At 40.4% G+C, this 17420-nt stretch overlaps 3 protein-coding genes across 4 annotated transcripts in view; 2 read left to right on the top strand and 1 right to left on the bottom strand.

Annotated features, from left to right (window-relative positions):
* Positions 1 to 4813: 4813 nt before the first annotated feature.
* On the top strand, positions 4814 to 8666 carry LOC148896018 (uncharacterized). The gene is made up of 2 exons (XM_089001688.1): positions 4814 to 5652; positions 8465 to 8666. Exons 1-2 carry the CDS (start codon positions 5393 to 5395, stop codon positions 8664 to 8666), a joined length of 462 nt encoding a protein of 153 aa, XP_088857814.1. The 5' UTR covers positions 4814 to 5392.
* Positions 8667 to 11098: 2432 nt separating this feature from the next.
* On the top strand, positions 11099 to 12783 carry bsnd (barttin CLCNK type accessory subunit beta). Its single transcript, XM_089001689.1, has 3 exons — positions 11099 to 11565; positions 11629 to 11696; positions 12636 to 12783. The coding sequence occupies exons 1-3, from the start codon at positions 11389 to 11391 to the stop codon at positions 12691 to 12693; spliced, it is 303 nt and encodes a 100-aa protein (XP_088857815.1). The 5' UTR covers positions 11099 to 11388; the 3' UTR covers positions 12694 to 12783.
* A 1643-nt stretch (positions 12784 to 14426) lies between these two features.
* Positions 14427 to 17420, bottom strand: part of usp24 (ubiquitin specific peptidase 24) — a 49525-nt gene continuing 46531 nt past the window's right edge. For both annotated transcript variants that reach the window (XM_088999825.1, XM_088999827.1), the window contains one exon: positions 14427 to 16346. In XM_088999825.1, the coding sequence (XP_088855951.1) occupies positions 16284 to 16346 (63 nt within the window). In that variant the 3' untranslated portion in view covers positions 14427 to 16283. The remainder of the gene's footprint in view (positions 16347 to 17420) is intronic.

The following is a 17420-nucleotide window of genomic DNA, read 5'->3' as shown; positions in this document are numbered from 1 at the left end:
AGTTTCAGCCATTATGTATATATTGCATTGTATTTTGGACAGCTGCCCTAATTTCAAGCTTAGATAACTCCATACCCATATAACTTAGGAATTAACTACTGTAAAGTCTCGTTATATCAATATTCACGGGAGTCGTAAAAAATATCGATATAACCGGGACTATCGATATATCCGATCCTGCGGGCATGTAAATTTTCTCCTTGCGTTCATAGAAATAGGATCGTAATAAGCAGTACTATCGATATAACCGATATCGATATAACGAGACTTTACTGTATTTTTTTCTGGTGAAAGAAGAGAGTCTAAGGTTATTTTTACGCTCAATTGAATATTTATGTAGTCCTAAAACGTAATATTCTGTGGGTCCTACAATTTGAGTGAAAATGACAAAAACCCTGGCAATATGTGTGGACACATTTTTGCACATCGTCTGGCAGTGAATGAGTTAATAAATAATTTCAGAACTTTTCCTACCATTAGGGTGACACTGTATTTAATCGAATGGAATTTTTCTTCTCCTCTTTTCAACAAAGGGGAATTGAAAACACCCGAAATGAGGTCGCACAAGTGTATGGATTCATAACTGGGATGTGGCAGTGTTCAACAAATCACATTTAAAGGACATCCGACGCCTCCGGACAAGTTGTGTCCATAATTTGTAAAATCACTTCAAATGACTTCTACTGAGCGTATTTTACAAAGATTCCACCGCATATAGCTATATTTTACGTTTTAAGACTCGCACTGCATATTCAGGAAGTCTTGTTTTTCAGTAGGTGACGATTCCTGATGTGACGTCACGTCAGGAACACCCCTGACCGAGAAAGTGACACACAATGCATTTTGGGTACTTTGTTTGGACTGAAAACTTTGTGTTGATGGCGAAATTAGAAGGAAAACACATAAATAACGCAATGGTGAAATGTGTGTTGCACCAAGACTACTATTAGATACTAGTTGACACAAATTCCCAGCAGACAAATCAGCCCATTTCCAACGGAGCTTGGGCGCCATCTTCTGCATTTTCTGGGATGCTACATTGGAGTCCAGATGCCTCAAAATGACACAGAAGCACTTCTTTAATCGATTGAAAACATGTATGCTTTCCTCTTCAGAACTATTTGAATCACATTCATAACTGGAGTTACAAGAAAGCATCTTCTCCGAATCTGAAGCTATTGTTTTGATTCTAGAGCAAGGCAAGACGTCCTGGCGTGATGTCACGAACAAGGGGGCGGGACATTCTGAAACTCGCCATTACGAGGTCATTTTGAAGTAGTTTTGGGACACTTTAACTCATTTTTATTGGTGTTTTGCATTTGACTAAAAATATCAGCCTGCTTGTTTTGGGTATTTTAGATGCTATAAAACGTTTTTCTGATATCAGTTAGGAAACAAAAAAATTGTGTCAGTTGTCCTTTAAAATCCAACATTTTAAATGCCTCAACTTGACCCTCATGACAACTTCAGCTGCTTTAGCGGGGTTTTCCCTGATTTATTCCAATTTTTTTTCAAGGTTTTGGGCTCATACTATTTGGAACTAAGGTCTGAGTTCCGAGGCCTCACTCTGAGCGCTTTTGAAATTATGGGCAAAATGTCCAACCTTGGTTTTATTGGACCACAACATGTAAAATTTCACGTGACTACACGTGGAATTTGAACACCAAGCATATTGTTTTCATTTCAAATATATTATTAAATGACTAAAATGAAGTATTAATAGAATTTAATAATAATTTCAGATGTTATGCTTTTAGACAGAATGCTATCTATACGGTACAGTGAGACCTCAACTTACAAACTTAATTGGTTCCCAGACAGAGTGTGTAAGGTGAAAAGTGTGTATCTCAAAAAAAAATTCCCATAGGAAACCATTAAAATGGGAATAATCCGTTCCCGGGTTTCCATAAAATATACTTTTCAACTAAATAAGCCTTAAAACTACACACAACATACCTTATTCTATGTATAATAAATGTGCAATTCTATTGCAATGAAAGAAATACACTGCATTGTATCATAAAGTCACTTAATTTACATTTGTGATGGTCATTGATGGAATGGCGTTGGAGGTCGAAGGTCAAACGGAATTGCTGTTTGGAAAGAGAGGCGCATTACATGAGGACTGTAATTAAAGAAATAAACTGTGTGTAAAATAAAGTTTTATTTATCTTTTTGATGGTCGTTGATGGCTTATGGAAGGAGAGTCACCTTCCATAAGGACTGTTAGTAACTTAACCTCTGATGCTGTTCGGTCGTGTGCTTCCGCAGAAGATCACTCCGCCAGCAGTGGTGGGTGTGTATTATGAAAATAGTGCTTATTATAAGGTTTAATTTTCAGAAATGTGAAGTGTGTCAGACGAAAAGTTTGTAAGATAAGGTGTTTGTAAGTTGAGGTCTCACTGTATTTGATTGGTATTTATTTTTTTATGTTGACTATTATGCAATTTGTGTATTTGTCTTCATATAATTCTATTTATTTAGACATCATTTTTTATTGTAAATAAATTAGAATGACCATCAGATTTCAGGTTTTTATCATGCACACTTTTTCTGTATATTGGATTTCAGCTTTTTTAATTTGAGTACAGTAATGTATTTTGTGGTGTATAAGGCATACTGGAGTATAAGGCGTACCCCCCCAATGAATGGTGTATTTTCAAACGGATTCCATATAAGGTGCACCTTCAATGAAGGAAACAAGTTTTCAAATACAATATATAAATACTGTATATAAAACTTTCCCAACTATAAGGCACACCACATTATAAGGCGCTACAGTAGAGGCTGTGGTTATGTTATGAATCAGAACAGAATACCTTTACTTCCTGGGGAAATTTGCTATGAAGAGGGGGGTGGGAGTGAAAATGGAGTCGGTGCAAAAACCGCTATGGGGGAAATGGAGTCGGTGGCTGCTGATAGTAGTTGCGAGACGCGTGGTGGCTCAATATTACTTCATATATAAGGCGCAGGGGTCATCTTTTGATGAAAATGAAGGTTTTTGGGCACGCCTTATACACTGGAAAATATGGTACTTATTGACTATGAATTCGTATATTTCTTATTGGTTGGATTCAAATGACATTTGTATGTTTGATGTCTACGTGGATGATGATGATGATGACTTGGACTACTGAGATGCATTAAGTTTATTTGGATATACCTGAATATGCATGCTTTTAAGGCAACAGACAACAGATAAAAGACTCAAATATTCAACAGACTTTCAACATGATGTGTGTGTGTGAGAGAGAGAGAGAGAGAAAGATTCTTCCGAACTCTGACGTATATAGAAAGACCAATTTGTTCAACCAAGCCTTCCTTTTCAAACAAAGACCCCATTGACAGCACTAAAATATGATGGTATGTGGTAAAGGCAAGCTAACTTGGTCTCAAAATGTGGTATTCAGCTCCCCCCCCCCCATATGCTGTAAAAGCAACGTCTGACAGAATGGTTATTTATTACTTTTGATGCCGTAAAAATCGAAGGAGAGAGATATCCGAAATCTGACGTGTGTATAGAAAGACCAATTTGTTCAACTAAACCTTATTCTTTTTTTAGCTCCATATACTGTAAAAACACTCAATGTGTTGTGAAGCTGACATTCAACTAACGTTTTTACAATTTTTTAAAGCTGATAAAATGATTTATTACTTTTGATGTCGTAAAAAACGAGGGAGAGACAGGGAGGTGAGACACACACACACACACACACACACACACACACACACACACACACACACACACACACACACACACACACACATACACAAAAATGTGTCATACTGCTCCCTTGTGGCCAAAACGGACAGTGGATGCAGTCAATGCGACGTGAAACAAAAAGTGTTTTGATTCTTTTTGTTAGTAATTACCATTTGGAGAAGGTACAAAATTACATTTTTGAGTGTCATTTTTAAGCTAACACGATGATTATTATTACTTTTAATGTCGTAAAAAACGAGGGAGAGTGACACACACACACACACACACACACACACACACACACGCACACACACACACACACACACACACACAAACACGTATGTCGTCTCATACTGCCCCCCGATGGCCAAAATGGAGTTAATGCAGTCATGCAACGTAAAACAAAAAACGTAATTCTTTTTGTTAGTATTTACCGTTTGGGGAAGGTACAAAATCAGTTTTTGCTGCGTCACTGTTGAAAGCGAAATATGTATATCATGTTTTTCGGGATGTATAGGGAAAGACATGATTATTTAGATATACATACAGTGATAGTAAGATAAAGCATCTTAAAGGATTTTGAAGTTCTGTTTGTGATGTAATGTTGGGATAGAGATGCCCTTTTTACGCTAAGATCATAGCATTCTCATCAAATGGTGAGTATAGTTTACTGAACGAGTTGCTTGTTCTGTAGCCGCAAAGGGACAAAGGGTCTTCTTGTGCCGGTCCCAAGCCCAGATAAATACAGAGGGTTGTGTCAGGAAGAGCATCCGACGTAAAAGCTTGGCCAAAAACAAACACTCGAATCAAACCTCTAAAGATGGAGGACACTGATTTGCTGTGGCGACTCCTTGAAGGAAAAAGCCGATAGGAAAAAATTTAAAATTTGAGTGTGATTTTTGAAGCTAAAACGATGATTATTTATTACTTTTGATGTAAAAAAACGAGGGACACATACACACACGGTCTCATACTGCCCCCTGATGGCCAAAACGGATTTAATGCAGTCAATACGACGTGAAACAAAAAAACGTAATTCTTTTTGTTAGTAATTACCGTTTGGAGAAAGTACAAAATTTAAATATTGGATGTCATTTTTTTCGATGTAAAAATGTTGTTGTTTTTTTGGGGGGTGGGGTGGTTGCAGAAGTGATTTGTGTCAAATCAGAGGCGCAGGGGGGGTGACAACAATGTCACGCTCTAACGTCTAATTGTCACATTTTAGCATAAACGTAACGTTACAACGAAATAAGCTAACAATTCAGCGCAACGTTTTCTATTTTCATTCCCCTTTGGAACTCGTAACATTGTTGAGGACAGTCCAAAAGATTCAACAAACACACACGGTGACAATGTCCAGCCCACCCGGGGCTCGTCACAGAAAAGCCCTCCTCGCGTAAAAAAAACACACTTCCTCTCTGCAGCAACCACAAAGCAGACCAGAGTTCCCCGACTACCGCGTCTTTCCTCCGCCGTCAACCCTCGACGCAAAACGCGGATATGTTAGCCCTCCAGACGACGCGCGGGGTCGTCTCCCCCTAAAGCAGGAGGAGGAGTAAAAGAAGAAGGAGGGGGAGACGCCATGGGAGTGTTTTACCTTCGACGAGATGCTTGAAGAAGTGCACGCGTCTCCGCGGCAGACTGGCTGAGGACTCCCGGAGGAAGGCGAGGAGGAGCGGGACGGAGGCGATGCCGCTGCCCCACGGCGCGCTGCTCCTCCTGGGCGTGTTGCTGATGGGAGCCGGCGGCTTGGTGGCTCTTTGCGCGCCCCTGCCCAGCTTCTCTGCGCCCGTCTTGGGGCTCTTCCTGGGCATGGGGGGCGTGGGCCTGCTGGTGAGCGGCTTGTGTTTGGCCATGAAGAACCTCCAGGCGGCGGTGCCGGGACACTTCCTGTTGCACCCGAGGACTGGGACGCGATTCAGCCCGCAGCAGTCGCTGGCCATTCAAAGGTAGAAAGACGGATAGTTTTGATCGGGGAAATTAGCCATGGCGTCAAACGTATTGTGAAATACGACATATCCAATTGGGGGCCCCAAATCGCACCGCATTAAAGGACAACCGACGTCTCCGGACAAGTTGTGTCCATAATTTGCAAAATGGCTTCAAATGACTTCTACTGAGCGTATTTTACAAAGATCCCACCGCATATAGCTATATTTTACGTTTTAAGACTCGCGCTGAACATTCAGGAAGTCTTGTTTTTGAGTTGGTGACTAGTCCGTACGTGACGTCACTAAAGGACCGCCCCATGACCGTAAAAAAGACGCATTGTAGCGGTCCTTTCATCACGTCAATGTATTTTGCTGTACTTGTTTGGTCTGGAGACCTCGTGTTGCACCCAAAAGCCGCCAGAAGGCCAGAAGAGGGCGTCCAAGCGCCATATAAGGAATTTATCAGCCTGTGGAAACGGAGGTGGCCACAGGATGTCGCCATTTTCTGCCTCTTTTTGTGAAAACTTTATTCGGGAATTGTTTGGGTTTTGGTTTTTCTTTGGGGGGTGTCGATAGAGCACTGGTTAAACCTCTGGCAATGTTTGTCCTTTTTGCCTATGTTAGCGCTTTCTTACAGCTTTAGCTATAGTTAAAGCACTATATACAGTAAATCAATATGTATATTGTATTTTGTACCACCGCCCCAATTTCAAGCTCAGATAACTTCAGACCCATATGATTTAGGAAAAAACTTTTTTTCTGATGAAAGAAGAGAGTCTAAGGTTTCCTACGCTGAATTGAATGTTTATGTAGTCTTAAAACTCAATATTCTGTGAGTCCTGAAATTTGAGTAAAAATGACAAACACCCTGGCGCTGGAGTGTACGCGTTTTTGTACATTGTCTGGCAGTGAACATAGTAATAGAACAGTAATAAAATAGAATAAATCATATCAAATAACAGTAGCGACTAATCACTGAGCGTGAATTCTGCTTTTATCACAATAATAATAATATTCTTTGATTACATTGATCTGATGTTCCTTCATGCGGAAGAGAAAATGAGAGAGAGTGCCGCAAAGACATCGACGCTTTAGCATCAGTCATCTAAGAATAACTTAAAGGGCGCTCCTCCAGCACAAATACCTCTGCCAACGTTCCTGTAAGCAAACACAAAGCAGACCTCATTCATTATTGACTCTGTTTTCCTATAGGGAGATGACATCTTGAGGAGATAAATAAGGAGGTTTATTTATATTTATTTCAGGCAGGTGTGAAATAGAACGCAGGATACTGTCTGGGTTTAGGGGAAAAACAGTGTACAGTGATCCCTCATCTTACGAACTTAATTGGTTCCCAGAAAGTGGGTGTAAGGCCAAAAGTGTGCCTGCCAAATGTTTATTTCCCATAAGAAACCATTAAAAATGAGAATAATCCGTTCCCAGGTCCCCATAAAACATAATTTTCTACAAAATAAGCCTTAAAACTACACAAACTATACCTTATTTCATGTATAATAAATGTGCTATTGTATTGCGATTAAAGAAATAAACTGTACTGTATAATAAAGTGGTTTTATTTACCTTTGTGACGCTGGTTGATGTAGTTGCCTCTTGATGATATCTGAGTGAAGTTGCCGTGCTTTCTCGGCGATAAGACCCTAACTCACAATGTCGCCTCTAGCTGCTTTTTGTTAATCCAAATTAACAGAAGTTTTTCAACCTTTTGTATTGTCTGAGACCGTTTCTTAGACAACACAGAAACACCCATAGCCACACGTAGCAATAGTCGACTTAGCATACTGGTACTGGGACGCTAAATCACACAAACGCACACCTCGTTCGTGTTTTTCGAGGATCTCCTTCTTCTGTTCGACTGTAATTTTCTTTTGTGTCCTCTTCGTCTTAACATTAGCCTGCAGTGGGGTCTTTTTCGGTCCCCAAAAAAAGCAAAAGTATCCACTCGATAACAAACCACATCTGCACTCCAAGGGGATGTGGAAAACAAGTCCGCCAGCCACCGTGGCAGTCCGTGTTTTTTCCGAAAACTAGTTCGTATGCCAAGATTATATTCTCGCGAATTTAATGTTCATAAAGCGAAAAGTTTGTGAGCTAAAGTGTTCGTAAACTGAGGTATCACTGCATTTTAGCTTTAGAGGTTGCGCCCTCGGACCAAAACGTTTTATTTTTGTCGTGTGCTTTATGTTGTAGTTGACATTAGGCAGTGTGTATGTGTTGTTTGTCACGTAGTAGTGACGTGCTCGGTGGCTTTTGGAAGACGACAGTGACAGTAAGAAGACGGTAGTTTTATGACTTGATTATCAGACCTTGCGCGTACGAAGCTTGATGTTCTCCATTGACGTTGTCTGCGCTCTGCTTTGCGTTAAATCTCCCGGTTGTTTTTCCCCAAGGCACCATTGATGAAAAGGTTTCTTCAGCTGTTTATCTGTACTTCTTTGAAGGTGTCGGATGCTTCGCTCCTCATCCGAAAACATTCGTCAGAAAACTAAAATTTTGCTGGTCGCTCTGACCCTATACATATCCCTAATGTCCAGTGGTGGCGGTACCAGACCTCTGTTTTGATAGGCACAGCCACTTCTGGACATAAGGGACATATATAGGGTCAGAGCTACCAGCAAAACTTTAGTTTACTGATGAAGCTTTTCGGACGAGAAACGTCCGACGCCTTCAAACAAGTACATGACGGCTGAAGAAACCTTTTCATCAATGGAACACTCCTGTATGACTAAGATCTTGCACAGACAAGGCACCGTTGATACAACGACAGGGCCATGCATGTCTCATCTTCTGTGTGTCATGTCACCCGTGTCAGGAGGTTGGACCGAATCCGTCGCGAAATGTCGACGGACTCCGTCGGTGATGGACCGGATCGCGAAATGGCTCTAGAACCGCACCTGGAATCGTCCCTGGAACCGGCGCTCCCGTCAACTCCGCCCCCTTGGACTATGGAACCGCCGCCATCTTATGACACAGTGATGAAGATCCAAGAAAACGGTGGTGGCGAGCAGCTCTGATATTTGGACTTTGTTGTGACCGATGCTTGACAACATGGTCGTTCATAAGCTGTCTTATTTTTCATTGCCTTTTAAGTGAGACTTTCTGAAAAAAAGGGAAAAAAATGTAAATTTGATTGGCTTAGTTGAATTAAGTGACCAACTACTGTGGCTACACGGCACTTCCTGTTTTTAACAAAAGCATTCCCTGAGCACTAAGTGCCTTAATGTTGAGCCTCTTTTCACACAGTGACCCTGCAAAATTCGCACATTAAAGTCGGAACAAAAAAAATAAAGGCACAAATACATCTATAAATATATGTATATACACAGTGATACCTCGGTTTACGAACCCCTTGGCTTCCGAACTTTTTGGTTTACGAACGTTAAATTTATGAAAATTTTACCTTGTTTTGAGCGCCACAATGAGTGATGTGTCGTTCGTGAACGAGCCCGTTCTCCTAACAAGGAAATGACAGCCGACTTTTTTTGTCCTCTATTCCCCGCCCACAGTCTTCGGTTAAAGCCACGTGATTGGTCAAGAACGAAGCAGTGAGGGGGGTGGTTAAACATTAAAGAGATAGACAGACGACAGAGAGAGAGAGAGTGACAAAATGGATAGAAAACAGTGACATTTGGAATCGTTTAAACTTTGATAGTTCAAAAGCAGAGTGTAGACTGGAAGGTTAAAATATCCCATCAATCAGGCTCCACAAATAACCCGCACGAGCCATCTGTACACTTGATGCAAAAAGCTATCAACCCAGCTAAACAGAACACAATTGATGAGGAACTAGGTAAAATTATCACAGAGAAAGCACCTACAAGGGATCATACCTCAAGATGGTGAAAGAAGGAGGCGACGTTCCTCATCAAGTGTATCATGCTGATGAAACCGGCAACTCCATTCTATCAAGCCATCAACGACCATCACAGGTACATAAAACGACTTCATTATACAATACATTTATTATACATAAAATAAGGTATATTTTGTGTAGTTTTATGGCTTAGAAAATTATGTTTATGGGGACCTGGGAACGGATTATTCTCATTTTAATGGTTACCTATGGGAAATTAATTTTTGGGAGGCTTTTTTTTTAGTCAGTGTCCAATCGGAATGCACCAAAAATGCTCATAGGGTAAATTTCAATTGCTCTTGAGTCAAGAGTCTTGACTCACTTTATCGCCGTGATGTCACTTGAGATTGCTCGTTATTCACAATGTTACTGACAGCCACTAGGCGGCATCTTTTCACGGTATCTGGAGATTGCTCGATTGACTGTTATCAATGATTTGTTGTTATTGTTGTCTTGGCTGTTTCGCGCAATTGTGGTCTATAAAACTATTATCACACATTTGTTCGCATTGATTTTATTTATTGGTTTGTTTTCAATTGTTACAGAAGATAGATAGCAGATTATTTTAGATTTCAACAACCACACTCAAAAGTACACAAACAGCATTTTTTTAAATTTCTTTCAACTCATTCCCTGCCAGACGTGCAAAAATGTGTCCACTCTAGTGCCAGGGTTTTTGTCATTGTCACTCGAATTCCAGGACCTACAGAATAGTTTTAGGACTACATAAACATTCAATGCAGCGTAAGAAACCTTATACTCTCTTATCTCATCAGAAAAAAAAGTTATTTCCTAAATTATATAGGTTTGCAGTTATATGATATTGAAATGAGGGTGGCTGTCCAAAATACAATGAAATACATACATATTGATTTATATAGCGCTTTAACAACAGCTGAAAATGGAACAAAGCGCTAACATGGAAAAAGGGAAATACTGCCCCTTTGTGGTAGGGAAAAAACATTGCCAGAGGCCACGGCCAGCGCTTCATCAGCACCTCTGCAAGAAAAAACAAAACCAAACTAATTTGGGAATGGTGCTCTATGTTATAATTTCAATTCCCGAATAAATTTAAGAATGGCAGGGAATGGGTTTTTCTATCAATCAATCAATCAATCAATCAATCAATCAATCAATCAATCAATCAATCCATCCATCCATCTAGCTCACCAGCTAGCTGGTGATCTATCTAGCTATCTTATCTACCTAGCTAACTATCGGAGCTAGCTAGCTATCTAGTTGGCGCAAATGGCTGCCGCTGCTCACCCGTACAAAAAAAAAAAAAATCATGTGACTGCAAAGTGTCCTTGGGAGTTTTGAAAGGCGCTTAGAAATTAAATGATTAAATTTATTAATTTAAAACATTCTTTTTTTACAGTGTATTTTAGGTGTTCAATTACCTGACATGTTTCGGCGTATACTTCCGCCTTCGTCAGAGTGTCCAACACTCTGGTCAGTGTTGGATTTAATTAATACAACTATGTATTAATTATTATTATTGTTATCTATCGGATCTAGCTAGCTAGCTATCTTTCTATCGGATCGAGCGAGCTAGCTATCGATCGGATCTAGCTAGCTAGCTAGCTAGCTATCTAAACTAATACTCAAAACAATAAAAACAAAATGTGAGCATTTGCCAACCATAACAGGAAAAACGAATAAACCTGCTCTAAAAACAAATGTCAATCAATACAAACCTACTCATAAAATAACTAACCACAAATATGATCCTGGGATCAAGGTGACCGATTAAAACCCAACCCTCCTGGCCTTGCTTGTCTTTGGGCTTTAATAAGCAGCAGAGTGGAACGTTAACCACCTTCCACCTCCAAACGCACACAGTCACACAAACACACTTGACAAGCGCGAGTAACACGGGGGCCATGGTGGAAGGGAAACCTTACCGATACGGGCTAATCGTGACCGGATGGTGCGTGGTGACCGTGGGCCTCTTTATCATGACCAAGGAGAAGCCTCACGTCTATGCCACCATGTGTGCGCTGGGTGGCGGCATGGTTCTTGTCGGGACCGTGTGGAGCGTTTGCCAGTGTTACCCCAAGGTTGGTTCAGCTGCAAAGGGAAGCGTGTTTTTTGTTGACTGTGACGTTAATGCGTGTATTTAGGTTGTTCTCGCTCCTGGCTTGTCGGATAAGAACTGGGGGGAGGTCGCATGTACTCGACAACAAGAGAGGTATATACACACACGCACGTCATACACACTAGTGATGTGTCGTTCGCAAACGAGCCGGTTTTTTTCAGCCGGGACTTTGAAGTGAACGAAGAGTGCCGGTTCTTCACAAGGAGCCGGAAATGGGAGCCGATTTTTTTTGTCCTCTCTACCCCGCCCCCAGTCTTCGGTTAAAGCCGCACGTGATTGGTCGATATCCGTGGTAGAGGAGGAAGGAGAGAATTACAGACACATTCAGCAGTGAGGAGAAGGGGGGACGTTAGGGTAGACAGGTGGACAAATGTTATCACATTATGCTGTTATTATTATTCAATAACTATATTTTTTTACTAGTTGGTATGAGAGCATTATTAATGTGAAAAGCAAATTAGTGACAGCTGATCATCAGACCAGAGTAACCACAGGGAAAGTGAAAGTTAGTGGATGCTCTCTGTGCACATATAAATCAACAATAATAATAATAATACATTTCATTTCAAATCAAGCCATATAAATAAAAATATTTGATATTATGTATTTTTGACACGAATGATTCGTTTTTCATATAATTTTACATGATTTTTGGTCGTTAGTTAATTTAAGCAAAAACAAACAAACAAAGGAGTCATGTGGGAGCCATAAGAGCCGATCTTTTTAGTGACCCGAGCCAAAAGAACCGGCCCTCTGAAAATAGCTGGAATTCCCATCACTAATACACACACACACACACACACACACACACACACACACACACACACACACACACACACACACACACACACACACACACACACACACACACACACACACACACACACACACACACGGTATATGTTTCTATTTCAGATACAGTACATAAATTGATGTTGAGATATTTAACATAAATTCAGTCGTCTTGTAGGACATGATTTTTGTTCAAATCTCGATGCAGTTATCATTTGTGTCGCTTTATTTTGATGAAAGGAAAGCAGAGGCACCCATAAAGAAGTACCAAAGCTGCCCCGCGCTCCCCATGCTGTGACGTCATCGGAAGCTCGCCTTGATCTATTGTTTTTTTGTGTCCATTATCTTTTTTGGAAAGATATTTTTTTGTCGAAGTGCAATAATAATAATAATATTGTGGCAATAATATGTATTTTGTAATCATTTACAGTACTACTACGTTGGTCTTTCTTCAGTACCATGCTACTTATGACCACCAGGGGGCCTACGTGTTTCTTTGGCGGTTTCTGTGACGTCACGGATTAACATTTTAGATTGTATGTGGCTTTTTAGCATTAAACAACTTCATGGAGGTAATTCGGAGGTTCATGGAGGTTATTTAGTTCAAGCGTAATTGTTTTATTTATTGTTGGAATGATTTTTTTTTTGTAATAAAACGTTTTCTTATCCTGAAACAACTTGTGTGTTTTATTATTAATTATTTGACTACCATGAAATTCTTCACATTTCCGAATGTCTTTAAAAAAATTAACAATTGAGTGCACTCAGTGCAGACGTGTTTTGTTATGGAGTGGATACTTTTGCTTTTTTTGCCCAGTGCCAGTATGCTAAGTTGACCATTGCTACGTGTGGCTAAAGGTGCTTCTGTGTTGTCTAAGCAACGGTCTCAGGCAATAGAAGAAGTTAAAAAACTTCTGTTGATTTGGATTAACGAAAAGCAGCTAGCGGGGGACATTGTGAGTGAGGGTATTATCGTCGAGAAAGCACGGCAACTTCACTCTGAGTGAACGCTAGCGCGTGTGGCGCCGCTGCTCACCTGCAGATAAAATATCCTGTGACTGTAAAGTGTCCTTGAGAGTTTTGAAAGGCACTTAGAAATCAAATGTATTATTATTATTATCAAATGTGTAATTATTATTATCAAAAAGTACAGATGACGGCTGAAGAAACCTTCTCATCGATTATTATTATTATATTATTATGCTACATCAGGCCGAAGATATAAAGTGGAACACGGTTACGTTTGATAACACGAAAAAATGATCAATACAATTCCCAACCATTTAAATATCAAAATGGCGTACAAAAAGTGCAAATAAAAAGCGAATGTTGACACAAAGCGTGTGTATTCCAGTTTATTTTATATCAAATCTCCCCCTGTCCCTCCCCCCCGCCCCCCGTAATCAAACTCTCGTACAAATTAAAACATCAAGTGTTTTAACATGCTTGTTGCAGACACGGTCACAGACAAAAAAAAAGTGTGATGGAACATTCTACCCCCCCCGAAAAAAACTGATGGTATAACCCGCATGTGTCATGGATCATCACCTTTCCTTTGTCATAAAAAATAAGATTGAGTCATGTTTTTTTTTTTCTGTGTGAGAGGAAGTGCTCATCAAACACAGCGAACATGTAGGGGAGGGCAAAATTTTTTTAAGTCCCCCCCCCCCTCCTCCAACATGCACACACGTCGCATTATGAAGTGGGTTGGGTCTGTGTCACATGACCATTCAAATTGTTTCATCGGTCCTCACCGTGTAAACATTGATCGGTCAAGCCTTCCCCCTTACCCAAAAACACACACACAAACACACATTGGGCAGCGGCGGGGAGTGTTATCGGGAGATTAAGGCACTTCGGAACTCCCGATAACTGGGCTACATACGTGTGTGTGTGTGTATTATTGAATGAAAGCTACATGTTTTTTCTTTGTGTATATGTGTGTGTCAATGTGTGTCGGCGGTAACATGAATGTGTGTCGACGAGCAGGCGCTTTAACCAAATTCACTACAGGAGTGAGGTCTCTGAATGTACCCATTCAGAGACCTCACTTCTATTATTATTTCAGTTCCGAGTCCATTTTTTTTATTGCTTTGAAAATTGAAAAAAAAATGCAGTTAGGGGGACATCTAGTGTTCAAATGTAACACTAGTTCTTCTTTAAACATATCAGAAAGGGTGGTCCTCACTCCTAATCTGGAGTGAGCCGGACCTCACCAGAACGTTGAAACAGGAAAGTGTGTGTGTGTTCGTCTACAGCCAAAGCTACATCTGCTTTCCTGTGTGGATGTGCGTGTTAAAGACGGCGTGAAAGAGACACACTAAAAGGCAGTAAATAAAAGCTTGGCAGAGGTAATGAAGTTGAGTCAGAGCTATGTTTCTAATTGTGTGTGTGTGTGTGTGTGTGTGGGGGGGGGGGGGGGGGGGGGGGGGGGGGGTATGGCACAAAAGACATAAAAAGGCAAATAAATGTATGGCAGAGGTAACTGTGTTTTGTGTGTGTGAGTATGTGTGTGTTTGTATGACTAGTCTTGTGAGGACCGGCAACATTTTATACCATACGTAGTGAGGACATTTTTGACAAGTGAGAACCTTTTGGCCGGTCCTCGCAAGTTTTTCATTCTAAAGGCTTCTAGAGGGTCTATATATGCATCTGTTCAAGTTTCAGAGAGGTCCTCACAAATTCACCCAAACTAATTTTTTGGTGTGTATTTTCATTTTACTTGGATACACACACTTTTTACTCACTGTATGTGTTTATGTGTGTGTGTGGTTAATGAGAAGAAAAAGTTCATACCATAAAAAGTAAAACGATATTTTAACCAAATTCACTACAGGGGTGAGGACTTTGAATGTACCCATTCAGAAACCTCACTCCTGCTGTTATTTCAGTTTCAAGTTCACTTTTTATTGCTTTGTTTTAAAGAAGTTGAAGTGGGAAATGGGGTGACATTTAGTGTTCAAATGTAACACTAGTTCTTCTCTAAACTTATCAGCAACGGTGGTCCTCACTCCTTATCTGGAGTTATCCGGACCTCACAAAACCATTGAAACAGCAATGTGTGTGTGAGTGTGTATATGTGTGTGTGACATTGGCATCTGCAAATAACCCCCACCCAACTTTGTTCTCTTGAGCGATTTTTGCATAAGGCTCGCACGCGAGTCTGAGAAGATGGTGGAGAGTTAAAAAGAAAAATTAAAATGAGCACATATGGGCGCGTTACTTGAAATGACGCTCAGTACTGAGTAGTCATGTTGTTAAAATGAGCAGAGAAAATTAAAACAAAAAACAAAAAAAAGGCAAGGAGGCTCTTGAGAAAGCGTGTGGTGAACATGACAAATAAAGTGCATATTTACGACTCTCCTTATACTAGCTCCTCCTATCAAGCAAGATCTGGATGTTGAATGGCAAATGTGCTCTGCGACCAGTTCAGGTTTTGCCCAAAGTCAGCTGGGATAGGCTTCAGCACCCCCTCCTCCCACCTGCCCGCGACTCTCGACAGGATAAGCGATGGATGGATAGTGTTTGTGTGTGCGTAAAACAACAAAAAAAAGGGTAAAATGCCCACCCTCCCCCCCCCTATTGTAAAAAGACGATTAATGGAGGAAGATTGCTGGCTCTTCCTCTTTAATCCAAACTGCCCTTGAAATCATCTCCATGGAAGTCATTCATGATTTTCTCATTCCGCTTTTCCTCTATTCCATGTCAAGTTGTTCCGATTGCCGTGTTCTTTGTTTTAATATTTTTCCTTTAACCTGCTCCTCCATCCCCTTAAACGTCCTCGGCCAATAAAAAATGCCCCACATTGGTTTGAGGGGGGTTGCGTGGAGATTGGCCCGTGCGCTTTCAAGCAGGGTTTTATCCCACTATTTAAAAAAAAAAAAAAGTTTAAGGGTCCACATCCTCCAGGTCGCTCTTGGAATCGCCGAGCATCATGGGAGATTCGGATCCCTGTCAAAGGAGGAGAGTTGGGCTGAGTGTGGTAACAAAAAGGCACAAGATGTAATAGTGCGAGAGATCAGAATCAGAATCATCTTTATTGCCAAGTATGTAGACCACACAAGGAATTTGTTTCCGGTAGAACACGCTGCACGAGTATCGTCGTCAAAAAAACTGCTAAGTTGCACTATAGAGTTCCATTTTACTAAAAATACTAAAAATATGTGGTATGTAACTATTTTCCGGCGTATAAGGCGCACCGGAGTAGAAGGCGCACCCACTATGAATGGTGTAGTTTCAAATTGTTTCCATATCCAGTGATACCTCGGCTTACGAACGCTTTAGCTAATGAACTTTTTGCCTAACGAACATTAAATTCGCGACCATATAATCATCAGCAATGGTCTCAGGCAATAGATAGTTTGAAAAACTTGTTGATTTGGATTAACGAAAAGCAGCTAGCGGGGGACAGTGAGTGAGGGTATTATCGCCGAGAAAGCACGGCATCTTCACTCGGATATCATCAAGAGGCAACTACATCAACGACCATCACAAAGGTAAGTAAAACGACTTTATTATACAGTACAGTTTATTTCTGTAATTACAATACAATAACACAATTATGAGGTATATTTTGGATGGATGGATTTGCCTTTATTAGTCTCGCAGTGGATAAATTTACATTTCACAGCAGCAAAGCGATGAAAGGAATGAAAGTAGAAAAAACAAAATACATGAGCTGCTGGATTTTGTGTAGTTTTAAGGCTTATTCGGCAGAAAATTGTGTTTTATGGGGCCCTGGGAACGAATTATTCTCATTTTTAATGGTTTCTTATGGGAAATAAATGTTTGGCAGACTAACTTTTCGTCTTACACACACTTTCTGGGAACCAATTAAGTTCGTAAGCTGAGGTATCACTGTATAAGGCGCATCGGACTATAAGGAGCACCCTTCAATGAATGACAAAAGTTTTACAAATATAATATAAAAATATATAAAACGTTTTTAAATATAAGGCATACCACATTATTAACTCATTCAAAAAAACTACGATTTTTTTATTGAAGATGCAATATTAAGACAAA

This window comes from Hippocampus bargibanti, linkage group LG07 (genome assembly GCF_051943395.1).
Source record: "Hippocampus bargibanti isolate YZ-2025 linkage group LG07, ASM5194339v1, whole genome shotgun sequence".
Taxonomy (NCBI): Eukaryota; Metazoa; Chordata; class Actinopteri; order Syngnathiformes; family Syngnathidae; genus Hippocampus; species Hippocampus bargibanti.
This window is presented reverse-complemented; position numbering and strand designations above follow the sequence as displayed.